A 27,698-nucleotide genomic window follows, 5' to 3' on the forward strand; every position below is an offset into this window, starting at 1 on the left:
AGGTTAAGTAAGATTGTCACACAATCAGATCAGGAATGTCAAACCTGCACATTTCAGAATTTAACTTATCGTACCTGTAAAGGTGAGACACATTTTTAAAGGGTAATTAAACCAAATTGCTGGCAATGGATGAAAACAAGTGAATTCATGCACACATGCATCTCTCTTATGATTTTTCTCACTTGCTTTGGTTTATTTCTTTGTTGTTGTTTATTTCTATTTCCTACATTATCAGTTAGTTATGTCATTTTGATCAAACTGGATTACCATGGGTCTCTACTGAATAGTCTCACTCCCACAACATTTGTCACCAGTTCATAGCAAAAAGTAAATCTGGGACAATATGCTATTCTTGCGATTTGATTCTGGGGGTGCCAATTTGATTTAAATTGTGATTCTAAGATATTTATGGTTTTTGCAATTTTTAGTTTGCTTTTTTTAACATCAGACCGTGTCAAAAAGTTAAATGATGATGACAATGTCTACAGACTATATCAGGAGCCATATTTTCCATAAAATGCACATCATGTGAGTCAGAAAGAAATATTCCACTTTCCGCTGGAGAAAAGTGATAACTTTTTCCAGTCCAGTGTATAAACAAAGACTTTAATGGAGAATTTGACAACGAATCCTGATTTTTTGATTTTTTTCCCAAACCTGTCTGGATTGGTCAATTGCTCTCTGGTCAACTTGACTTTCTCAATGAAGGAGGATATGTGAAGCATTAGATCAAACAACGATCAACCAGTTTTCTGAAATAGTTCAAAGGTTCATCTCATGAACCATCGACTGGTATGTATGTGTACTTTCCCCTGAACAAGCAGTGGCAACACATTTCCTGTAAAAGGACAATAAAGATCCATCACACCTGCTGACCATGTTCTCAATCATCAGCTTACAATGGCCGAGGTTGGTTGAAGGCTGCGGCCAAAAGTTGGGAGAACAACTGTGTCTTCAATCATTCAGACTTTTTGTGGACAGAGAAGATCTTTGTTGTGATGTGGATAAGAATTTACGGCTCTACATACAGAATATCATAACATAAGGAGGTGTAGGAAGACTGCACTGAAATTCCCATAGCACTGCATGAACAGTTTTCCCTTAAGAGACTGTTCTATGTTCACATTTCTACACATTTCTACTTTTGTTTTTTTTTTCTTGTGCTATTAGATGCCTCCTCTTCTCCTCCTTTCTGTATCACAATGATGAGATCAGTCAACAAATTACAGGACAAACAGTGAAAGTGAAAATGTCTAATCAACCCCCATAGTTTACATTTGAACATCCTTCCAGAGTAAAACAGTTATACTGACAACATGACTAAGCACTTTGACTGTCCTATCCATAATCAATGACACGAGGACTCGTCATTCTGATGCACTGACGCAGAAATTTAGTTTTGAGGGGTGAGCTAAGCATTTTGAGAAAGAGACTGACTCTTGCAGGTGCAGGTTTTTACTAACTTTTATGAGAAATGCTCTTACTGTTTTGCAAATGGTGAGAACGATTCGAGAAATGTACCAAAGCGACTGAGAAAAACTAACTGAATGCACACTGAGTTCGTTGAAAGAAGACATGTTAGTGTCAACATGCTGACTGTGGCGACACCTACTGTTTACACGAGTTATGACACTTAGTGAACAGAGAATGTCAGGGGAAAATCTGGGGAATATTTTTCCTTTTTAAAGAAAAACTACAAGATGTCACTCGATGTTCTTTGTGTTTGATAGATTATTGGTATATCAGCTTTATTCATGTATCACGTTATTCAACACCCACTGTGAATTACAAGCTTCTCTCAAACACATACATTCAATAAATGAATCGCAGGATGAAAAGAAGTACATTGATAAAAGAATGTTAATTTTAAAAGAGACAGATCAAACCAAAATACAACACAAAGGACTAAGCTTCCAGATGTACTGTAGAGGTTATTTTTAAAGTATAAGTATTTTTAATTTTACATTGCTTTTACTCCTTTTAAAAACAAAATAAACAGCCATGGTTCATCATTTTCTGATCCTCCTCTCCAGTAAAACCACAAAAGGGCTCAAAAGCACAATAAATGTATACATCTGACTTTTTTGTCAAGTTATTAAGCTTTCTTACAACTTTTTCTTTCAGTTTGTTGGGGAGACTTAATGAAAATGCACACTGTTGTGGGAAAAAAAAGTACCGTTAATGTGGTTGAAACCCCTTTTCGTTTCATATTGTCTGTACTAATCTATTCATACACTCACCATTTTACACTCTTCCTAACATGTTCTTGTTCATAATGTGTAAGAAATCAAACTAACACCTCCACATTGTAGCATTTTTAATGGAAATGAAGCACAAAATAAAATGTGGACAGATGAACAGTGTTATACTGTTTTTGTACATTCAGACATTACTGTACAGCAGAGGCAGAGTTCTGAGGGAGAGTTCAGATCACAGTGGATCCATCAGTTGGTCGTGGTGAAGCAGCTCAGGGTTTCAGGGTGTGTGTTGGTTCTTCTTTGTACACTTTGCTTCAGAGGACTCTGTACACATTAACACACATAGACGACGATAACAAGAACACACACACTTCTGTGACACAGAAGCTTTAAGCTGTTGGCAGCACATTCATTCACTTCTGTCACCAGGTTATTTTCAGCATTTCAAGGTGATTGGAGCGTGTATGAAAACTAGGATGCAGTTGTGCAGTTTATGAGTTTTCTCTAATGTTATGAAAGTTTTCTCTTCCTTGAATGTCACAACTTTTCCTGCTGAAATTACACAACATGATAACACTGTTAGCAAACACTAGGGATGGGTACCTTTCACATCTGAAACAATATAGTACTGATGCCCAGTACCTGGCAATCAGTATTGAGACTCAATGACACCAATTTTCAGTGTTTTGGTTTTTGTTTATGTGGTAATAAATATTAATTTGATAAATAATAAACTCTCAAAGGTTTTCAATTTAACATATTTATTTCTTAGGATATAATCCTGCAATGCTGTGTTCATGTTCAGCATGAAAAATCACCTTTTCTTCAACTCTCTCACAGTCACAGTTTATGCATTTAATATTAAACACGGTATCGTTTGATTTTATGTGAACCGGTGCACGGTACAGACGGATTTCAGTTGGTAACTATAAAAGTACCTGATTCGGTACCCATTCCTATCAAAAGTGCACAAAAGGATCTGTGAGATAGAAAATGTGCATGTTATTGAGTGATGTGTGAGCTTTTTACGCAAAATACAGATCCTCTTAGTTTGACTTTTAACCCAGCACTTGATAAAAATCTATTCTGAGTGTGTGTACCTTACAGGCTTAAACATGAAATTTTTTGCACAATGAAGTTGGGGAAAACTGAAACATTTATAGGTTCAAGCTAGCATCATATCTCTTATCATTTGAGAAGTGTCCTCTGTTTCATATGGACAGAGGCTATGGTGCTCAAGCAAGCAGTCCTAGTTTGATATTCCAGCTCCTTTCAGGCACGTCACTTCTTTTCACTCACCCCTGATCTCCTGTGCTACAAGGCATGAAATACATATGTATTTCAAACATTTACAGGTCCCATTATTCATGTTTTTTTGTAAACACAGATGTTTAAAACTGGTTACCTGGCTGTTAAGGTTAAATAACTACCAGCTTTAATGGAACCAGTATGATGCCTTTTGGGTACAGAACTGGAGCATGTGTTGGATCCAGAATTCACAAAGAGGAAAAGAGAGCAAGGAAATGCATTCTGCTGAACCTGAACCAGCAAAAACCTCCAGTAGTCTCAAATAAAAGCCTGTATACAGGCTTTTAATTGAGATCTGTCTGTGTTTTTTAGGAGGAGAAGCTACCCCAGGCCAGTAAAAACAATCCTGTCTCTAACTATGGGCCTTGTTAGAAGTTTTATGATTGTTTCTCTATACGCCTGTAAAAGCAGTTGAATTGTTGTATTTCCTCTGTGCTTTAAATGTGTGATTTCAAGTGTTGATTTATTGATCTGAAACTGCATGTACCTTTGTTTTTCATCCTCAGTGTAAAGCACATTGAGCTTACCAGTAAACAAAAAAAGGTGTAGCGTTATCGCTCTAATGCTGGGATATCATTTTTATCAAGTAAAGCTCAAAAAGACAGAAACAAATCAAAAATCTTGGTTAATTAATTATCACGGCGATTAGATTTATCTGAATTTCAAGATTTCACTCAACCTTTCAGTTTTGGTGCCAGGTACGAGGAATAGTAAACAAGAGGGGAATGTTTTTGGGATAAAATCTTCTTCTTTATCTGAATAAAAATACTTTTTATTGTGTTAGTTATGCATTCTCCTGATCTTCTATAAATAAACCTTTCAGCACAGAAAAGTGGAATTTGAGCCCCCCTCCATGTCTCCACTCCTCTTCACCACAAATAACTTGCACACAGTCCCTTAAACCCACCCATAATACAGTCGGTGTTTTACCTTTAAATCACTCGTACTCTAAGGATCGTCTTCCATTTCGTGGCTGTAAGAGATACACAATTCAATTGAATGCTTACACAGAGGATAGTTATGTTTAATTTATGTCTTGATATAAAAATGTTTTCGTACCCGATAGAGGAAGTAACCTCTGCTCTGGATTCCCCCCGGGCCCTGCATCTCAGCCTGCAGAAACACACACACACACACACACACTCATAAAAACACAGACTTTAACGCAGGCTCTGGGTTCAACGTGACATTTTCTGTGTGTCTGCATCTCTCCTCCTCCATCAGCCCTCACTCAAACATCTGGATTTTCAAAAACAAACACATCTCTAACCCACAATTCCTCTGTGTCCACTCTGTGAATGTCAGCCGCTTGATAGCAGTGAGGGATACGTTCACCTGTCAGCTGCACTAATTTTAGACTGTAATTACCCCCAGTCCGAGAAAGAACAACTAATGTGGAGCCATCTCGTACACAGAGCGAGGAGAGCTTACGGATACAAAGCAGAATTACTCACATGTTGGCTCAGGAGGGGAAAACATATGTTCAGATGAAGCACACATCTTTTAGCATCAACAATTGAACCAAACGCACAAAAGTATGATTCATTTCTCCCTTTGTGCACCGTCCAATCCTAACTTTTCTTTACTTAGCCTCTGGGAAATTATAAAGAAACATCACACAACATCAGACTCTGTATCAATATGTTGGCAAAACTGACTCAAAACAAAGGGCTTGTGTTTGTTTTCATTATGTTTACTTCATCCAGCAGAAGCTGACAGATTCTTTATCAAGATGATGGGCAACATCACTGGCGTGGGTGGCGTGTCTCTAGTTAGGAGCTCAGGGCTGCATGACACAAACGTGCAGCAGACAGATAAACGGAAATGCACACATAATTCAAGTGATTTGTCTTTGCAGCTCAAGAGTCACTTTTTTGAAAACTGCATTTATTTCAATGCAGAGATGGAGGAGCATCATGCAGTTTCATATGTCAGAGGAAATACAGTTTGTTGTGTGGTGTGGATGTGCATCCAGGGATGCTTTGTGAGGATGTATATTTCACTTCAACTGCAGCTGCAGAAAAACTTTATCTCCTCTGTGCAACAAACCAAAGAAATTAGTGTGTTTAACCAACACAGAATTACACAATAAGGCTGAAATGATCAGAGATTTTACCAAATGTTTGAAGAACCAAGACAAAGGAACAAAAGTTGTTTGGATAAAAGATCATCATGAAAGATGAGAGGTTAAATACTGTGAACAATAAAAACTAAGAGCTATGAAACACTAGCTAAAAAATCTTTAAAGCCAATATGATGTTATATATAAGAAGAGACTTCTGTTTAAATGGAAAGTAAAGGAATTAGCATGGACCATAAATACACCAGATAAGGCATAAAATTCTGGTTTAAATGAGAAATATAATCTCCAGTTCTTGGCGTGTCTTCTTCTTACTCATGGAAGTAATTTCTTTGCCAAAACTGCTCATGAAATGTTGAATGTCAGAGGACCTGTAAATGCAAATGCAGATCCAAATGTTCTGACTGCAATAAACTGGCAGGGAGGAGTCCAGAGGGATGGCATTGGCCCTTCTTTAAACCTGATTGGCCACCAAGCCCCCCAAAATAGTGGTGCCAGAACTCATCTGTTCAGGGCACACTTCAACTGACCCTTCTCCTCTTTATCCTCAGGGGTAGAATGAACCAGAAGGTCTCAGACCCAGCTCGCACTGATTACTAAACGTTGTTGAAGGTTGAACGATGGTTAGCTCTTGCTACATTATTTTGGATAGGAAAAAAATGCACTTCTTCTGGCACTAGATGGCAGCACCTAAGGCCAAACAAACTTGAAGCACTTTGTCGTACTCTGGTTTTCCCTTCTGTCTAAACTCTTGCTTGTGTTGTATGTTCCTTTGGACAAAAGCGCCTGCTAAATGAAATTGAAGAATTGTAGCTAATCAGTAGAAACTTAGTCTACCTTTGTGCAAATATTCCTATTTCTTAAATAAATCTCTTGCCTCTGTTCATCTTTATTGTGACTTATCCATCTACTATCTGGAGGCAACAAAAAAATGTGGTGGGGGGAAATGTAAGGTTTGATACAGAATTCAACATTGTCTGTTCAAAATTTTACAATTTTCTTCCATGATGGATAAGAAAATGCGACTGAGGATAGATTTTGATTTTGAAAACAGTGTTTCCTAACCCTCACTTGAAGCCATTGACCTAAGGTGCCACCCTGACCTCAAATTGGCATTTTACTGTGTCTGGGACAGAACTCCTGTTGATTATCCACTGTTGGCTTATCAAAAGGCCACTGATAGCTTTCTTTGCCACCTTTTTTTTATTTCATTGTTAAAACTTGTAATCATAGATTTCTATATCTTTTTCTTCTTTAATGCTTATTAGTTATTTTTTTCCTTCATTTTTTTGTGTGTTGTCTATTATAATCTGAGCTGTTTTTGTAGCCCCTATCTGGATTATGCCTGATAACTTTGATCAATTGATTAATTTATTGATTGGTTGGTCAGTTGATTGATTACTGTTTTCCAACAATACATTTTTATGATGTTTAATGGAAGCACTTGTAAGGTTTTAAAAAAAAACAACAAAAAAGGCATTAAACTCCTGCACACACTGTAAAAACTAGATTTATTGACAAAGTTCTTTGAAGAATTGAGCTCAGAAGATTTATGTATTGACACTTTCTGTGCTACTTTTAAGAATCAGATAAACATAGGAGTAAACCATCAGTATGATCCTGAACATTGTTAGTTTACAAAACTAGGGATTTTTTTTTTGTACTGTGCTTCTGTTGTGTGACTTCATGTCACTCCTGTGTGAGTTAGTGCCCCAGCTGGAACCATCCCGGTCTCAAAGAATCAGAATCAGAATCAGCTTTATTCACCAAGTATTTCCAGAATACAAGGAATTTGACTTCAGTTTAAGCTGCACTCTCTCAGTACAAATGTAGTGTAGTGTAATATTAAATTATTAAATTATTAGATTAAATGGTTTGGACACACTTTGCTCTTTTGGAGGTCTACCTGCAGGAATTGTTGCAGGTTTATGAGGTTAGGTCTAACATGCAGTGCGCAGAGGGACAGTGTGTTTGGATGCCCATGCATTTGGTTCGAGGATAAAGTCTTTGCTGCTGGTGCTACTGACTGCATTGTGCTGAATATAAACAGAATGATTAGGATCCGCAACAACAAAACTGCTGCTCTGCATTAACACTGGATTATACTGAAGAGTTCAACAACGTTATCTAACTCCTTTATACACAGGTCTGGCCTTAATGTGAGCCAGCTTAGTTCCAGTATTTAGATATTAATCACCTAAAGGATCCCATTTAACAGTACTATCTCTTATTAGATGCACATCTCCACATTTAGCCTTTTTTTAGTTGTTATTCTAGTTCCTCTCTATTTTTCTGTTGTGCTGTGGTCAGATTACAGTTGTACTTTAAGTATCTGACATACTGATTTTCTCTTAGCATCTACAACTAGATGTTATTTGAAGCACAATGCTTTGGTAACTTATGTGAAATTGTTAGTCCAAAGACTCCCACTGTTTGAGCCTTAACTTGCAAACATAATTAAGTTGAAAGTGACCTTTTTTAAAGAAATAAGAAGTGATACTTACTCTTTTACTGCTTTCTCGTGCTTTCATTTCCTGAAAAAACGACAAACATTTCTGTAAATACCCTGCAGATAAACTTGAATATGCTGTTAAATTAAACATAACATAACAACAGTTTGACCCACCTTTGACTTCTGCACCAGCATCAACACACACAGCTCTCCTAGCATATCAGACGCCTGAAACAACCACAAACAAGAAGAGCAGCAGTTAGAATTAATGATAAATGAAAGCTTTTCAAGACAACAGAGATAAAAACACGTCACTCACCCAGAGCTGCAGGTCTGGAGAGAGGTAGGACGAGCACACGGCACCTAACTGTGGAGAAACACACAGGATGGTAACAGGTTGAAACAATCACACACACACACACACACACACACACACACACACACACACACACACACACACACACACATTGAGAAGGGAAAGGGACATGTACCTGACTGAGGAGCTGCCTCTGATCTGTTTTGGCTTGATGGAGTTCTGCTGGAGCACCTTTAGTGTTGAAAAACATCACAAAAATACACAAAAGGCTGTTTTAATATCAGAAGACACTTGTGTGGATCTGTTTCTACGGAGCTATGATGATGCTCGAGGTGCTCTGCTCCCAAATGATCAAGGAGGATGTTTATCATCAGCGCCCTGCATACTGAAGTCCTGTCCACACTCTCTTTTTAATATTGTTATAAAAAAAAACTGCATTTCATCCATCGTCCCACTTTTAGAGGCGTGGTTCTACAATGACAAGAAGTCAGCAGCACCAGCGTCACTTTGAGCCTTTCTGACGTCCCTGTGAGAGATGACGGACAGGTCCACATCCACACAGATCTCATGTTAGAGCATGAACACATGGTGTCAGAGGCTGCGGGAGAACAGCTGCTAATTTCTGCCAGTTTTTTGACGTCAATTAAGTCAGAGAGTGAGGAGGACGAGTGAAGATGATGGATGGGTGCATAAAGAGGCTCTGCGAAGTGAATCTAGACGAATATCAGCAGCAAACTGAAGTGCAGTGCAGTAAATCAACTAAAACACCCTTGTATATATAAAAAAAACAACAGCAATAGTTTCACTTCTTAAACAAATCTTCACAACATATCACCCTGGAGCTTCTGTGAGTCCTTCTGGAAGAATGTTTCAGGCTATACAGCTGAGATTTGTCCATCTGAATATCAAAAAAAGCACTCAACAACTGAAATAAAAGCATTTGTGTCGTATTTTAGTTTTAAAAAAAAGTATTGTTAGACTGAATATGAGCCACATTCACTTGAAAAGTCCAGAAAAATGTTTTATTATAAGATCTTAATAAATAGAGGATGAAACCTGTAACTGCCCTTTAATCCAGTCAGAATGCAAAAGATATAACAGGCATTGTTGAAATAGAAGTTGATTCCTCTTGGTCACTTTATACTCAGGTGAATTCTCTGATGGGCTTAAGGACAAAGATAAACACCTGAATATGCAGTGCCTTGAAAAAAAGTCATTATGTGAAAGTGGCAGCAGGCAGCCTCCGCCACAGCAGGACGACTGGACTGCTGCTGTCAGTGAAATACGTTGTTCAGGATCATTTTCCTGATGACCGCGACCTGTAATCCTGGAAGAAATGGATTCCAAGCTCCTCCATCTGTGTGATTCAAACATGAGGCATGTGCCTGCTCCTTTGTTTGTCTTTGCTGTTTTACACCATCAGAAATGTTTGAAGTATAAAAACGTAAGCATAAAAAAAAAGTACATAAAAATCCACAAGTTGATAAAAGTAACTGACTACAATAGACTGAATATTTGCAGATTAATTCAGCACAAGATGCACATGCTTGAAAGGGAGAAGTGTGAAGTCTAAACTATTAGTAAATTTCACCCAGCAAGGTTTCCCAAGGTGAAGAGTTTGCAAATCTCTCGTCTCACTCATCTATCTACACACCTTGTTTTTTAAACACATCACCATTTAATATACGTGGTTGTAAGATTCAGATATTTTGCTGATTTTCATTCTTTTAATTTGGTGTTAAGAGACTTGGATGAACTTTCCCCTCAACCTTTCTGAAAGTACCAAAGCTGCAGCAGATCCAGCAGAGCAGCTTTAAGTTAAAAGTGCAAAGTTTCATCCTGCAGAACATTTTCTTGCAGAAAATTCCTGGAACTTTCCACTCCATTATTTGAAACTTGTTGCAAACTTCACCTCCTCCAAGAAAGCAAATAAATCCTGGTAATTCACCGAGCAGCAAGCCTGCACTCATCCGATTTCCTGTGTGTTCTGTCACTGCTGAATATGTTTCTGAAAAACTCTTACTTCTGTCTCTTTCGGGTTTTTTTTTTTACAGATACTGTATCCTGATATACCCACTGTGCCTTTTCTTTTGTTTTAACTTAACTAACTGTTTAAATATTTTTTACTACGTAAAAGCTCTTCTAGTGACGGGTGGAGCAAATTAACATTCAGTGTAATCACTATGATAGTTGCATTGGGTTGATGTTTACAATTTATGTGTGTTAACTGTGTCTGTCCCAAATAAAAAAAAACATAAATGAATAAGTCAATAAATATATATATATATATTTTTTTTAAGTTCAACTCATTAAAAATGCTTGGCAAGCTTTTTCCCTTTAAAAGCAATTTAGGAGCTTTTGTTGTATTGATATAGGACTTTTACGCAGGACATGTTTTTAACTATAAATAAAACATTAACACTTGTTTAGATTTCAGTTTTTGCAGTTTCTTAATCACTGCTGTAGATTCAACAGTGGCAAATTTGGTGCTCAAATAATAAAACACTCTCCAGTGTTTTATAACAAAAAGAAAAGGTCTTATGGATTTTATCTTCGTGAATATTATCTACGATGGATGAGTAGATCAATGTGGTGCTAAGCTCCTTTTTTTATTATTGTTGTCATTAAAATCATGACCTGGAAAATGACCTAAAATGACCTAAAATACTTGAGAGTTAAAAATTATTTAGATAGTTCAAAAGATACACTTGAGCAGTTACCAATAAGGTTTAGGGGATTTGAAATCAGGTTTTAAAAATGTAAAAAAAAAAAAAAAAAAAAAAAAAAAAAAAAGGGAAAAGTGTAATGCCTTCAAGAGCTCCTGAAATAATTCTAAGAGTTGTTTTTTTCCCCTGCACAGATCTAAACTGAGGGACAAGCAAAAGCAAAAAATTTTAGGAGTGTTTTAGGTAAAAGGTACGTCTACGACTATTCTGCAGTGGTTGTATACATTTACTGCAGAGCAATGCCTGTACAACCTGCTGCTGCATAACATTAAGACTTACAGAGAGTGTGTTGGAGTGAAAAGGTCCATCTATCTGTTTTATATTCAAACTTTTTTTTCTCCTTAAGTGAGCGCTTAAAAGAGAAACTCAGTGTGTTATATATTGTCTGTTTTTGGCTGATTCCTTTTTTTAAAAAAAATACAGCTTTAAATCTAAGTTAACATTCTGTAAATGTTATTCCTTCTGCTCTTAACCATTGTATGTTTATTTTATTATTTTTGTGAAAATGTAAGGGCACAGAAAAAGTGTAATTCCTTATTTTTGAACAACCTCTAAATGTTTCAAGTACACAAACTCTTGGTGATTCAACTAAACATACCAACTACCATTCAAATTTATATTATTGATCAATTAAAGCCCGGACAATAATGTGAACTTAAACTGATGACACATTTTCTATGAAGACAAATGATTTATAATGGTTGATATTAATAATTTCATGCTTTGTAAATTCAACTGCTGACATGTCACAGAATTTTATATTTTCCCATCATACATACCATACATTTGTTAGGTTGAGCAAAAATAATTTTTTTTTAGATAGATAGATAGATAGATAGATAGATAGATAGATAGATAGATAGATAGATAGATAGATAGATAGATAGATAGATAGATTCTGACTTACTTGTGCAGACAGGGACGCTGAGGATGAGCAGGGCTGTGAGGGTGATGCTGGCCGGGCTGAGTGGACTCATGATACCACCGCAGCTGCTGCTCAGATTCCGCGCGCTGCTGGAGGCTCCACGCGGCCAAGAGTGGATATGATTCTGGGTCTGAAAAGTCCTCATTGTCCTTCCCTGTCCTCTTTCTTCTTGTACTATTTCTCAGTTTGTTGTGTCTGCTCTGCCCGCTTAACTTCTTGCTCTTCTGAGAGTGTCAGCCTCGTGCAGGAGTAATATGAAGGCTCGTGGCACACACGAACGCACACCCTCCCTCGTGCGCGCAAACTCTGACTGCGTCACTGGAGGATCTGCCTGCGCGCGTGAGAAGTCATAGGAAGTTATCAACAATTTCGTTTACATCAAAGTGAAAACAAGTGTCGTGAGGAACAGTTGCTGAATTTATGTGTTGTTCTTTTGAAGAGGTGATTCGGAGAGTTTCAGCTGATTTATCTGTAACTATTGTTGTTGTTTTATTTAAGTCCAGAATGGGACTCTGAAACTGCTGCTGCATGGGACGGGGCTCCTTTAACGAGATACATTTTTTATGATTATGGGACAGGTTGGGCTCAATAGAGTTTGATTCATGCCAAGTAAGCCCCGAGAACAAAAACATAAAAGTCTCTTCTTCACCCCCCTTTAAAAATATAGAACAAAAACTAAAAGCACCATTATTTAATTATGGTGGCTGTATTACATCCAAACAAACCAATAAAAAACTGAACCGCAATTATTTGATGGATGGTCAAAGCAAACATGGGAAGAAACCAGGAGGATTACTTTTTGACTGAATTTTCAAAAGGAATCAGAAACTCAAAAAAATCTTACATGAAAGCTTTTTCCCAGGAGCCTCTCTCTTTGGCATTCATTCATAGATATGGAGCATGTGCAGTAACAGCTAACTTTCATTCATTCTCATTGGACAAGTGGATCTAATTCACTGGAATTATAAACCATGTTCAACAAACAAGAATTAATCATCTCAACAACATTAACACAAGGGCCTCTGGGCCGTCTTTGTAGTGCTGGAGCATAGATATCCAACATATTCTGACTGTCTGTGCACTTAAATAGACCAACTGTAGACTATATAGTAAATGGACATAGTTGCTGTGACATCACCTGTCTGTTTGTGAAACAGTGTTTTAAAGCAAATGGTTGGCAGAGGTCATATTGGAGATGAGGCGGGGTTTGAGCTACCTTACTAACCAGCTGGGCTGGGCTTCAAACTCCTGCTCTTGATATTTTCCAAACCTAGTAAGAAAAGTTTTAACCCTGTACAGTGTGTACTGTTAGAGAAATTAGGTATTCAGATGGAAGACATTTTTTGTACCAGGCAGTTAACTTGTTTATCACTGCTGGTAAAACAAAAAAGCCAGCCTCCAGTGGACACCTGACAAACTGCAGATTTTAGCCCTTCTTCATTGCCTCGCGTTTTGAGACCAGGGCGCCGCTTACTACTGCTTCTCAAAAAGCATGTGTATAGCCCAAATCATTCACGTCAGGATCAATTTGCAAGTCTCGGATCTGTGCTCTCCGATCTAACTCAGTGGCTCTATTAGTGTTTGTCACTGAAGGCCTCATGAGAAACAAGATTGTTGTTGAAGTGGGCAAAGCAATCAAAATGAGTTGTGAGCATCGAAAAACAAAGATGGCAGCCAGCAGTTCTGACCTTGAATCTTGGCCTTTTTGCCAGGCCATTTAACTGGTAAATTAGGCCTTTTTCAGCCTTTCATCAAATTGGCTGTGACTCCACAAAACCTAGCCCGAGGGGGCATCTGTGAGGTCCCTCGGAAGGCCCCCAATAGGTTTTCTAAAAACCAGGTTTTGGTTCCAACTTTCAAAAAAAGGCTTTTTTTTTACCAGGCCATTTTACAGGTAAAGTGGGTCTTTTTTAGCCTTTTACCAAATGAGCCGTAACTCTGAAAAAAACCTAGCCTGACACCTCCGATACTTCTAGGACACGTCCATGAGGTTCCTCGGAGTGTCCCCAGTGGGTTTTCTCTGAACTGGGTTTTGGGTCCAAGTTTTTGGAAAAAAACACCCTTTTTGCCAGGCCTCTTTTCAGGGAACAACAGGCCTTCAATAGCCTTTCCCAAATGAGCCTAACTCCACAAGACCTACCCCGATGGCTCCAATACCTCCAGGATGCTTCCTCGAGGTTCCTGGGAGCGTCCCTAGTGGGTTTTTTCAAAACAGGGTTTAGGGTTCAACTTTGGAAAGAAGCCCTTTTGGCTAGACCATATCTCAGGGAAAAATAGGCCTTTTTTTAGCCCTTCACTGAATGGGCCAAAATCTGACAAAACCTAGACCGAGGGCTCTGATACTTCTAGGGCTTATCTGTGAGGTCTCTTCTTACAGTTTATTTCTTCTATTTTTATGCCTTACTCTCCACCTCCACTCCTCTTTCCTCTTCACCAGAGTTCATCTTCAGGATCTTTCAGGGACATCTAAGGAGTCGTGTGCACCACTTGTTCACCTTGTAGGGTACACCACTGGGGTCAGGAGGGGATCTAGATCTTGCAGCTCTGACAGCTTCTTTACCTCCATCAAGGTGGGTCAAGCACTGTTGAATTTGGTCACTGGTTCTGGCGGTGCCACCAGTTCCCTACAAGGCCCGAGCTTATGGTCTCTCAGGGTGTTTTTGAAAGTGGCATGAAGGTGGTCAATCTCCAGGCAAGCCGGATCAGCTTCACTCAATCACCCCTTTCCCACCAGTGCTTGTTCGGTGCTGGTCCTGGTACTAGTGCTCAGTTGGTTCAAATCAAGTTCTTGTAAAGAACGTGTTTGGTTTTCCACAGCCACACCATTGAGTCATCGTAAAACGTCAGTGCGTCACTCCATACGTAACCACTCTGTGGAGGCTGCAGATGCATGGGGCGGGAGATGACATAAAGTTGGCGCTGGGAGCACTTAAAACTAGTCAGAGATGGGTTTTACATTACTTGTTTCCAACTGTGTGCTACACAGAGTGTGCTCGCCTTTCTATTTCTCTTTCTGTGTTTATATGTGTGTGTGTGTGTGTGTGTGTGTGTGTGTGTGTGTGTGTGTGTGTGTGTGTGTGTGTGTGTGTGTGTGTGTGTGTGTGTGTGTGTGTGTGTGCAATACAGAACCGGGAGAAATGTGAATGCACAAACATGAGGCAAAAGCGACACCCCATCATGTAAACAAGATAAATAACATCAGGCTGTTTAGTCTGCTAAATAAAATAAGTTACAGACCTGATCTACAAGAGACAATGCAATGCTGCTTCAATTTCACCTAAGAGTTGAATGAGTAAACACCAACAAAACAACAGAAAACTCACACAGCAGTGCAAATGTAACGTAGAAAACACAGATGCAGAGATTCAGGGTGAAGTGCACGGTCTCGAGGTTGCTCAGTCTGACATTTTTTGACACACTCTGATGCATCCTTTTCAGTTGTATGTTGTTGCTCGTAAAGTATGGATGTGATTAAGTGTAATTTCCCGCGTATTCAGCGGGTCAGGTTTTTCTACAACTTCATGTAGCTAAGGGCTGCAGCTGCACTTCTATACGTTATCTCTATCTTGAGAGGCCATTTCAGCACACACTCCAGCTCTCACCTCTTATATGTAGTTTACCTAGTTTTATAGAACGAGAGCAGCACATAGTAAATCATTTTCATCTTTGGGGTAATTTTGTTTCGAGATGCTTCTCTGTCCCTGTGTTTACGGTGAGTGAATATGAAGGCAGTGACCTCAGACCACATTCAACCTCCTGCATGTAAACTTAACTTTTTCTTTTTACTCAGAAACATGTTCACATGTTCCATTGCTGAACACGAGCACCATTTGCTTTTGTATGGTCATGTTTTTCTTTGGTGTTGCCTCCAGATTTGAATTCCTGTTTTATTTCGTAGTCCCCTGCTGTGTATTTTTTGTGTGACTGTAATGGTTATCAGTCCTCACTTGTCCTTGTTGCATTAATTAGTGATTCCCAGTAATGTTTTGGTTTTTGATCTAAGGTCTTTACCCTCATGTGTCTGTACTCCCTGTGTGAATTTGTGTGGTCTTGTTTTTAAGTTGAATTTCTCGACTGTATATAACATGGTCTGTGACATCACCCATTTGTTTCTTAAGCAGAGTTTTGAAGCTTATTGTCATCTGTTGAGAAATTAGAAAAGATAACTAAACCTAATTTTGACCAACATGACATAAGGCTAGGAGGTGGAGTTGAGGCCGGCCTTTGGGCCAGTCCCAATTAGTCTCTCTTTCCCTCTGTCTTTAACCCCTTGGCTGCTGTAGCCAGAGCAACTGTTTATTCACTTCTCAACAAAACACATTTTTACAAAGTGATGATAAACCAATGTCAAAAAAGGGCGACAAACTCACAGCAAACAGACTTCACAACAATGTTTTGCATGACATGAGTGATGGGACCAAGGTTGTAATAGTTAACTAAAACGAAACTAAAAACGAAAACTAAAATTTAAAATACATTGCAGTTAACTCAAACTAATAAAAACTAGAAAAGAAAACAAAAACGATAAGTAAACTAAAACTGTATCTTGTGTTCACTAAACTAACTGAAACTAACTAAAATTATAGAGAAAATGCCCTTAGTTTTAGTTTCTGACAATATCGATAGCCTTTAGGATTTAAATTAATCCGACACATTTTCCCAACCAATTTTACGACAGTTTTAGGCAGTTGTTAGTGCCGTATGGCACCATCACAGTGACGTACTGGGATGAGCTTGTTTACTGCACTGACTGGCTGTGCGCTGTGCTGCAACGAAACGTAGTGGAGCAATGAATTAGAGCATCTGTTATAGTTCAATTGCATGTGAGTCTGACTTAAACTGAATTTAAGTCTGTCTTTCTTGTTAGAGTCCAAGTTTCTAAATATTTAAGCTCATATTATATTGTTTTATATAGTTTTTGTTTATATTATTTATATGTAATTGAGGTTAACATTATTTTAATATAATTTATGTTTATATTTTTTTATATTAAGTTTATATTATTTTCTTGTGTTTAAGGCAGCAGCCAACATTTCAGTATCAGCATTGACTGAGCAGTGAGCACTATGTTAGACTGGAAAATAAACAGTATTACAAAATATTTACTCTGACCTTTTTGAATCCTGCTTTTGGCAAATAAGGTATGAAAAAACTAAGACTGAAACTGAACTGAAACTAAACTAAAACTAAGCCTTGTTGCAAAAATCAAAACTAAATAAAAACTAGAATGCCCGCTCTAGAGCTACTTAAAACTATAATGTAATGGAAAAAAAAATTCAAAACTAACTAAAACTAAACTATAATGACAAATCCAAACCTATTATAACCTTGGATGGGACATCTAAGCAATGAGAAGCAAACGTAAGGCAAATGTTTGGGTATCCAGAAGCTATATTATGTAGCTTCTGGATGCTATAACATTTGCCAGATGTGCATGCACAAAACCAAAGGCTCAGGGGTAGAATTTGGACCGGCCTTTAGACCTCCTTAGTAACAGCAACAGAATTCTCACCTGTCAGAAAAAAAAAATCAGCCCATAAGTGTAGGTGGTATTGAAAACAGATACAATCTCCTCCTGTCTGTCAAACATCTTTTCTTGTGTCCTTTTTGTGTTCTGTACCAACAAGTAGTTTGTAAGTTTTCTTTGTTTTGCATTTTTTGCTTTTGTTGAAGAATTATCTTCACTGTCCTTCACATTGGTCCTCCCTCTGTTTTCACTGTGATAGCTAAATTACGCATTAAAGAAACTCCAGCAACCCGTATTGTCATGGTCTGAAGGATATTAATCATCCCCCCACCTTAGGTTTGCTTGCTGATTTAAAACAATTTTAAAGATCTTATTCATAAACTTATGTGACATGCTTTTGCTTTTAACAAGGACTTTACCTCTTCTGAGAGTAAAACTGGCGCTGGTTTCCTTTGTTGTTTTTTTTAATGCCAATAGGGAAACATTTCAGCATAATTTCTTACCTGAGCTCACCCCAAGACGGACGATGTTATTTCACGCTTGAGCCACGCCGAGGTGATTATCATGATGTAATGTGGTATTTTAGAGACAACAGGCTATCTGCAGCTGGTTCATGTGTCACCACTCTGACATACATCCCATGACAAATTCATGTTGTTGTCAACATGATTGTTGTTCCTGTCAACACATTAGCAGCCATGATGACTATAAGACAACCAAACCAGGCGACCATATCTGCATTCATGTAAACTGAAACCATCATTTAAAGAAGGAATTGTGTTGTACCTCAGGACAGAGCACAATTTTTTGGTGATGATATATTTTTGGGAAAAACAAAAATCATGTATTGTATCAATCTCTCTACGAACAGAGTTTGAGCCAAGAAATTTTTTAACTGCTGTGTTTTGGATAATAATATTTCTGAAGCATCAAGCATCTTGTCTTCTTGTAGGGATAGATGCATTTTTCTTGAGCTTGAACACTTTATTTTTAATTCTTGTTTCCACTACATGGTGAAACATGCAACCGACTGCAGATACAGAAAAAGTTACATCCCCACCCTTGTTGTCTGAGACCATGATGGCTGATAAATGGCTTGTGCTGATAATTAAGTGATTCCAGGGAGTCGTCACACTCATCCCCACCCTTGGCGTTCCCCTGCACTAATCCCTGCTCTCTGTAATCAGTGGAGATCAACAGGATGACTGTAATATTGCTTCAGAAGAACTCATGAGACTCTGATGTGTATGCATCACTGTAACTTCCCCTCATCTGTATCTTTTCTCCAGAGAGGTCCAGAAAGGTTGTGACATTTGTGAGTTTTCTATCATTATAAAGTCAAGAATGATTTGCATCAACTGTAACTGTGGGAGCTCACACAGGTATTATGAGAAGGTTATTGTCTGTGTTTCACACTATGTTACAACCTTAACCCCACATCACAGATTACAGTTCAGTCTGACACACAGTCAACACCAGGACTTAAAGTTTAATATCAACATTGAGATATTTTGTAATTATTTACATTCTTTTTGATACTGTAAAATTACTTGTTTATATGTAAGTGTTCTATTTTCTGTCAGTAGTCAGAGTTGTATGGATCAGTTCGGTGTCAGCAGGAAAAAACAGCCTGCATGGGGAGCAAACACTGGTTTTCAATAATCCTGAGATCAAAAACAGAATTCCTCAGAATATCTCAGATTTCTGAAAAAAAAAAAGAAAATTTTGAACCTCACAGCTAATCTTCCTCATCAAAAAATATACAGTATAAAACATACTAAGTTGTCCCTACTTAAAAAATATGAATATAAAACTTGTTGCCTCAAAAAATAAAGTCAGCTGACTTAAATATAAAAAGTTAATACAACTAAATTGTTTTGAGAATGCAAAACTCTCCTGACATGTTTTTAGGTCATGCTTTGTGATTACTTGATTTTCTCATTTTGCACTCTAAAAAGTATGCTCTACTCAGTTTAATCTGTGTAACATTTTACACTAAATAAAAATGAGTAAAACTAAAGCTGCAAAATCATTTATATTTGCCTTATGAACTAAATAAATGTAATTGAAAACATTAAAGGAGACAGGAAACAAATACATTTAATAACAGCAGAGTCTCATATCCACTGCATTACCTCTCCACTCACGGTTACAAAACGCTGTCACAACAAAATTCACTTAGCTAACACTGTTTTCCTAAATCCTTAAAAATGTGTTTTTTTAAGTTTGGTCACAGAGAATATCTTAAAGAAAAGTATAGAAATTTTAGGTTAGCCTATCTACATTTTGAGTTGGATTTATAGAAATTAATGATTTTAAATGAATCAAATTACTAAGCACTTTGGACTTAAAACAATTATGTTACTCCAAAACAAAAGAGTTATTCGAAAAACTTAATCTATTCGTGCATTATTAATTGAACTAATTTAATTAAGTTGGACCAACAGTTTGTTCTTTTCAGTGTAAGGACAAAGATGAGATGCAAAGTGAAATTTATTCTCCCAGAAAATGACATTACTTCAACTGGTTGACAAATTCCTTTTTTAAGTGCGTATGTGGACTTGTCTGCAAAAATTCAAGGAGTGAATGAAGTGACAGGTAGATCAGGGCTTATTTGCTTATTTTCTATGTTGACCCAAAACTGGGTTTTTCAACTTCTAATTACAGTTTACTTTTTTAAAATGAGTGTTAATGATATTTTGATGCAAAATTAGTTGGGTTCACTTAATATTTTTTTTATTGATAATAATAATGTTGTGTTTTATAGTGTAGTCGATTTCTTCTCCTCTTGACAACAGACCTGACAAAGCTTGACATGTGAAATTTACTGATTTACTTGATTATATTATAATTTGATATGGTCATTTCAGCAAACATGAGGAAAAACAGTGTATTTTCAGATTCATTTTGTATAAGAAAGACAGATCAAAGCCTCAGTGGAACTTGCTGTTTACTGTGAAACTGAGACCTACCATAAACAGATGATTGGCACTCATGCATGGGATACAATAAACCAAATGAGGATGGCATTGATCGGAGCACACTACCACCTTTAAATAGCTAGTTGAACCATAAATATACTGTAACCCCACAGGAAGTCATATTCTTCTTCTTTTTTTTCTCTTAAGAAAAAAATCCTGCCTGCAACAAACCCAGCTGGAAGAGAGGAGAAATTAGGCTAAAAACCTCAACTGTTTTTCCATCATGTTTACGTTTGCTGTATATGTGAACATTTTAATGTGGCTCAATGTGAACTGGCTGACTTTGGAAACTAGCACCTAGTGGACAGTTGAGGCACTTTGCATGGAACTCACAGGGGGTTTCAAACCAAATCAAAGTCAATAAAAGGCAAGCATCAAAAGTTAGGAGAAGAACTTAGACCCTCATCAGACACTTACAGATTCATGTGCCCTTTTGGATTTTCCCTTGAATATGGTTTTGGGTGGAAGTATATAATTGTCACACCTGACTTCACATACTGTATGTAGGAGGAGCACAGCAGGGTCAGGTGTGTGAAAGTTTGCCATGGTGAGTCCTCACTCATCACTGCAAAATGACCAATAAGAGAGGAACACTGAAGTAAGGATGAGAGCTGCTATTACCCGAGAAACACTGGGTGAAAAGCTCTCTGCTCTTTTAGAGGGTCTGTCGTTGTTGTTGTTCTTTTTTAAATAATCATGTAATTCAAAGTATGTATGTTTGTGTAAATATGCACTGTGTGGGCTCCTGTGAGAGTGTTCTCCTGTTCGTTTATGGAGGGTTAAAGTAAGGTCAGAGAAGAAAGAGAAAGAGAGGAAAGAAAAGGGAGGGTTAATAAAAATGAAAGTGGAGACAAGTTAATCCACAGGAAGACCTGATTAGATAAATATAAATGGAAAAACTATTTGTGTTGTGTTGATTCAGAGAAATGTTAGCTAATCAGGTTAATCTCCACCCAGTGTGGGGAAACAGCTCCTTTACAATGTTTAATGATGGAGATACAATGCACCATAACAACTATGAGTTCAGTTCTATTACTTGATACTGTGTGTTAAGAGTCAGAGACAGAAAAGCTGAGGATGATCTGATGGATCTTTGCATGTAAACACCTAAATAACTCTATGATTTATATCCAGTCTTTGCAAACAGATGATATGAAACTGTTGATTTTTGGCCAGTTGGAAATCCAGTAACATTAATATAGAATATTGTAAAATAACCATAAGAAAATCATACCTTAAAACTTTTTAGGGAACAATTTGCATGAAAATATCTGTTTTTAAATGGAACTGAAAAGGCAGAGCTTGATATTGGTTGTTGGTTGACACAGCGGTGACAGCATCAAACAGATTTGTGTTACACTGTAAATGTTTTATCTAGAACAGCTGTAGTTGCTCTTTATGCAGTTATCTGATTACGTAGAGAAATAAATCCTCCTCAGATTAACGAAGATGGGAGCTAGGGTGATTGTGTTTGTCCTGTTTTTGCTCCCCATACTGACTGATTTCCCTGCGGAAAGCTGATTGGTTCATACGACTCGGACTACAAATCTGTTAGTAGGAATGATTCAGTTTGTTTATCATATGACAATAATAAAGTCTGATGAGGAAGTTAATGTAGTGTTGGTAATTCAACCTGCACAAATGGAGATTTATTCATGTGGACTTTGTTTTCCACAATACAACAAATACAGATCTAAAACAACACCCAGATGCCTTCTTCAAGCGTATTAAAGGGCTTCACTAAATGCCATCTAGATAGCAACTCAAACGTTTCTGATTCCTAACAGAAAAAGAAAATGCTATGAGCCTTTAATCACCACAGTGAATGTCAAACGTAGATCACACAGATGTAATCACCTTCCTCTGACACTGCACCACTGACGTGAAAAGGCTTTTGTTTGTGAATCACATCTGCATGTTTTTCACCAAGCATGGTGGCAGGTCAGCCAGTGGGGACACCTTTCACTCGCAGGGTGCGCTGCAGAAACTGTGGCTTCCTTCTTTTATCAAACAGTGGATTAATGAAGACCAGAGCCCACTGAGGACCTGAGAGCTCAACGCAACGTAGCTCAAGAAATTATCCTCATCAGCATGGCATATTTACAGCAAACAGGCTGGAGGATTTATCCAAGTCAGCTAGAAGAAAACAGAAAATACACAACACAACCAGATTCTATTAATCCATTCATTATCTATACTGCTGATCTCATTCTGGGCCATGGGGGGGCTTGAGCCTATCCCAGAAAAGTGGCAGGGTACAATGTGAACTAGCCACCAGCCAATCACAGGGCTGACATAGACAAAAACATTAACCTGAATCAACCCTGCATGGGGTAAACATGCAACTCCACACAGAAAGGCTCCTGTCCTGCAAAGGGATTTGAACCAAAAGCCTTCACCACAACAGTAACCAGTGCTCCCCTGAGCAGCACAAAACCAGTAAAACACCAGTTACTACAGGGCAAAACAGACTATGACGACATACCTAAATACAGAAAACCTCCCAAACTAAATAATGACAATAGAATAAATAAATGAATACTGCAATTAAAAGAAACATCAGAACACAACCTAAACTTTTCCACCACACACAACCAAATAATACATAAACATTTAATACCACGGGACATTTTACCTTTAACAACTGTCATAACAAACCAACTGCACACTCAAAACCACTAAGAGCCAAACACCACAACAACACTAACGAACAAATGCTTTAAAAACATTAACACGCGACCAAAGCCACAAAACAATTCTCACAGCACTATTAAATCTCACCTACAAGATTAAAAAGTTTTTGCACAAACATCCGGCTCTTTTAGAAACCCAGATGTCAGTGCTGTTCACAGACCTTTGACATTCACAGAATATACAGTCAGTCAGCGAGTGCCAGAATAGAGCACAGGGCGGGTGAATCATGACTACAGGAAAACACTACATGTGGAATAAAAACAGAAAAGGTAGAGGAAGATAATGGTTATGACTGTTTGTTTTGTAATGTGAGTGTGTGTGTGTGTGTGTGTGTGTGTGCCCGTGTGTTTATATATATATAGGATGCGTTAATGTCAGAGTCAACAACTTTAAAGTTTTTTACAGATACACACATATTTAGTCATTTAATGATAAAACATGGAAAAAAGAGGTTAAGTCTTTATGTAAGGCAGTTGCCTAAACAAGCCAGAAGGTGGCACTGTTAAACTGCTTACCTTTACAGACTATTGCTAATCGTCTTTTCTGTTTTGGCTCAGTGTTCGTTGGGAATTTGAAAGTTTGTTTAAATGATTTGTTTGCTAAGATGCTAATTCAGTGTCTGATTAAGTTTTAGGCTTTTGTGAAGTTGTTTTATATGTGTATGTCTGAAGTGATTTAGTGATTTCTGCTATGGTTGTTTGTTAGCTTCCAGGTAAGGTCTGCTGTTTAGCTAGCTTTGGGCTTATGTCATGTTAAGCCGAGACCTTGTTTTAAGAGAGTTTAGTAGCTGTGAAAGTGCAGTACTTTTTTCTATTAATACTGTAAAACTACTGTTGTGATTTGAAGGGTCTGAGAGAGAGCTGCTAGCATCAAAGCTCAGCAAACGTTACAGTCTCAGCCACGATTGAAACCAGTGTGTCCAACTCGTCTCTCACATTGACTGGAAAAAAAATAGACGTCATCTTGCTCAGCTCAAAGTGAGGTTGCCACAAAAACTGCTCCCCCTGGTGACTGGCTGCAGTATAGGTAAAAAAAATCTGTCTCTCCAGTCATTCAGCTGAGCTGTGGTTAACCTAAAATCGATACACCTTGTGAAAATGTTTCTCACATCCGATTGTTGTGGTGATTTGAACATATCATTTGGCTGCATTGTATTCAGGTCCTCTTTTTTTCTGAAAAGTTTTGTTTTCATTAGTTATCAGAGGTTAAAAACGAGGTTTAAGGTCACGTTTAACAATGATTGACAGCTGCTGTTCTTTTGTATTTTTTTCTGGGATTGTAAAATATGTTGAGGTAGAGTCAAGAAGGGATTAACTCGTAAAAGAAAAAAATATATATTTTTGTCACGCGGCTCGACTCAGATATACACAGTCTATGGTCCCTCACCATGCACCCCAACAACGATAACACAACTATTAACACAACTATTAACACAACGCAGTCTCTGAGTGTAGAGAGGAGCAACATCTGACTGGGTTACTGCGTTTAACTTAAAATTAAAACGATGACGTTGCCTGATTACTCTCTTCTTTGTTTAATAAAATATCACAAAACATTATTCACTTCACAACCTCCAGATCCATGACTGAAACAGTTAATAGAGTAAAAGCTAAAATAAGATGTTTTTGATATAAATAATAAGAAAATGCGGAGGGAAAACCTGACATAATTATCACAATAAAACACCAAAGATAGAATTTTATATTCTGCCGAACAAAACAATTATCAATAAATACTTAAATAGGTAGTCTCATTTGAAATTGAATGAAAAGATAAACCTCAAATATTTATAACGGGTCATTGTGTTGCACTATGTTTTTACCTTTAACTGTTTCATTCAAATTTTTATGATTCTCTACTTAATGATTCTTTATATACTTATTTCCTCTATTTGATTTATTGATATTAATCATATTCAAACATATAAAAATCCTCAGAGGAAGGAAGACTTTGGTGATGGAGTGGGCCACATGAATGCTATCCTCACTACCACAGCTTTGATGACACTGTTCGTTTTCAAGCTGAATGAATTCAGTAAAGCAACCATAATTACAAACAAAGCTAATCTTCAGTATTTGGGTCTGATTCTAGCTGTCCACTTTCATCACAGCCTGCCTCCTTCTTTCACCATCAGCACCAGTTTCAGGCTCCATCAGGGGGTTATCCTACCCTGCAGACAGCCTTTAATACTCCTTTGATATTTCCTCTAAATCTCAACCTGCTACTGTTTTGCACTGATGTAATTCCTCTGGATTGTGGGGCACTGCTCAGTAAATAAAAGTGTGTTTCTGTCACACACACACACACACACACACACACACACACACACACACACACACACACACACACACACACACACACACACACACACACGCACACACACACACACGGAGCTGTTATCAGGTATAAAAATCAGGGAAATGTTCAGGGACCTTCACATCTGAACTAACATAAACATGACAGAAACACACAGAAAGTCTCCACTGAGACTTGCATCATTTCACACACCACACTCCACACAGCTCAGTTCTGTGTCTGAGTATAAGATTTATCGTCTGTTTTGTAAAGGAAATACCACATTGTTGCTCCCATGTTGTTTTCTGTGTGGCACAGAGAATGACGAATTTGGGGATGTGAGCACATTCATCAAGTGCACTTTAGATACGATGGAAATGTTTCCGTTGCACTGGTACAACTGGGAGCATGCGTCAGAGGCAGCAGTAAAGCCTGAATTTAACTGTTGATGACAGCACATGCCACATCCACCATCTGGGAAATCTACGCCTGTCTCTGCACAATAACTTCAGCAGTGTTATGTTAACCTCAGGGTACTGTCTGCAGATCAGCTGTTAATCTCTGTCATGTCTGACTCACTGAGCTGACATTCAGACATCATTGCCTCCATGTGCCGAACATGCCATGTCACTTTTATTGTTGCAGGGAAGAGGAGAACTCTAAGATGCAGCGTTAATTAGATTTTACAGGATTATTATCACGTGGATTAACAATGCCACCTGGTGTCCATAGAGCTGCAAATGCAACATGACAGTTGAAGTGAGCGTCTCATATGAAAACTCAGGCCAATATATTTAGATTAATCTAAGGAACAACCTAATTTAATACTTTTGGGTCTTTATTGTTGAGGTTTTGAAAAGACAGCACTGGTATTTTCTCAAAATGCTGTGTGATTATAATTTTATCATTACTATTCAATGGCAGAATAAGTGTAAATATTGTACATGTTGTAAAAAATAACTTTAAAGGACTACATTTTAGGTAAACTCCTTTGTGTCATTAATCATGTGTCTTGGGAATAACCTTTACTGTGGATCACCTTCCATAAAACAAGAAATGTATCTAGCACCTTGAAATACTTCACATTCATTTTTTTTTTCTTCTTAGAGTTTTTCTTAAACATAACCTTTTTGTATGGATGACCCAAATGCCCAATTTAAAAACAATTAAAAGTGAAATATATATATATATATATATATATATATATATATATATATATATATATATATATATATATATATATATATATATATATATTTCCCTTTTTGTCTTGATGCAGCAGGGTGCATCATCCACGTCCTGTTGAACGCGGCTGTTGACTACGTCACTATCACATGACAGCTGAACCCGGAAAGGGAAGGGCGGTGCTTTGCTGAGGGCTGGTGGACTGAAAAAAGGTAAAAGCTGCTATTCAATTTTAAATTTTATTCTGTTTCATGAAAGATAAAGGGCTTATTGATTAAATAGTGGCACAAAGAAACTATTTAGCCGATGTAGCCACGGTTTTCTTTATGCAGTAAGCGTTGAAGATGCTAACAGTTGCTACCTCCATAATAACAGGATCTTTAGCCAGGAAGCTAACGGACAGACAGGACATCAGTGCTTTAATGTTTAAAGGAGGCATCCTGTGTTATTCTTTTTCAGTAGTAAAGGAGTTTGGAGATGTTTTTCTTTAACTGTTGTATCAATATTGCATGTTGCCATGTTGTTTTGGAGATTTTGTCAACATCCTCTGATAACCTGTTAGCCGACGTCAGTCACCATTGGTGCAGAGAAACACAAACAGAGTCACAGAACAGCGGAGGTGGTTTATATGCAAGCAATTCAGCCATTTGCCATCTAAGCATGTGCATAACCTTATCTTAATGACACTAAATCAATGTTAACTGTGTATTAAAAATGGCTCCTAATATCCTAATGACTTAACACAAAAGGTACAAACCGCTTAGCCTCAAACGTATCCTACAGTCTCGGATAAACACTGAATACCAACTTATAATGACACCTGTTAGTGGCTGGGGTTTGTCATCAGCAGGTGAACATTTGCCCCCGAAGTACATCTGCTGAAGCTGAAAAGTGATCGGGAAATTATCAAGGAACAACAACTTCATTCAATAAGTGCATGTTTAATAAATCGTCATCAAAGTTAGCAATACATCAGTTATGTTGAAGTTAAGTAGAGTGTGTCTACATCAACCCTTTGACGCCGACATGTAGAGAGGACAGGACAGTGGATAGGACAGGAGGGTGAGAGTA

At 37.7% G+C, this 27,698-nt stretch overlaps 2 protein-coding genes across 9 annotated transcripts in view; one reads left to right on the top strand and one right to left on the bottom strand.

Moving 5' to 3' along the window:
- Nucleotides 1-27,698, top strand: part of exoc1 (exocyst complex component 1) — a 272,742-nt gene that overhangs the window by 230,815 nt on the left and 14,229 nt on the right. For 7 of the 8 annotated variants that reach the window (XM_074668138.1, XM_074668141.1, XM_074668142.1 and 4 more), the window contains exon 1: nucleotides 26,741-26,839. The exons of the other annotated variant lie outside the window; for it this stretch is intronic. The gene's annotated coding sequence lies outside the window, so the exon portion shown is untranslated. Of the gene's footprint in view, nucleotides 1-26,740; nucleotides 26,840-27,698 lie in introns of those variants that run through there. 8 annotated transcript variants of the gene reach the window in all.
- Nucleotides 1,781-12,262, bottom strand: nmu (neuromedin U). Its single transcript, XM_074668746.1, has 8 exons — nucleotides 11,988-12,262; nucleotides 8,530-8,585; nucleotides 8,358-8,405; nucleotides 8,213-8,266; nucleotides 8,091-8,120; nucleotides 4,566-4,619; nucleotides 4,437-4,479; nucleotides 1,781-2,522 (listed from the first exon to the last, which is right to left on the bottom strand). Exons 1-7 carry the CDS (start codon nucleotides 12,148-12,150, stop codon nucleotides 4,444-4,446), a joined length of 441 nt encoding a protein of 146 aa, XP_074524847.1. The 5' UTR covers nucleotides 12,151-12,262; the 3' UTR covers nucleotides 1,781-2,522; nucleotides 4,437-4,443.

The sequence above is a fragment of the Halichoeres trimaculatus genome, unplaced genomic scaffold (genome assembly GCF_033239565.1).
Source record: "Halichoeres trimaculatus isolate MK-OKI-2021-1 unplaced genomic scaffold, fHalTri1.1 fHalTri1_scaffold_4, whole genome shotgun sequence".
Taxonomy (NCBI): domain Eukaryota; kingdom Metazoa; phylum Chordata; class Actinopteri; order Labriformes; family Labridae; genus Halichoeres; species Halichoeres trimaculatus.

Excerpts from the sequence above, each read along its gene's own strand:
- nmu (XM_074668746.1), bottom strand. The coding sequence starts at position 12,150 with ATGAGGACTTTTCAGACCCAGAATCATATCCACTCTTGGCCGCGTGGA. Across the intron at positions 8,406-8,529 it reads AGAGGCAGCTCCTCAGTCAG|TTAGGTGCCGTGTGCTCGTC; the intron begins GTACATGTCCCT and ends GTTTCTCCACAG. Across the intron at positions 8,267-8,357 it reads CTCCAGACCTGCAGCTCTGG|GCGTCTGATATGCTAGGAGA; the intron begins GTGAGTGACGTG and ends TGGTTGTTTCAG.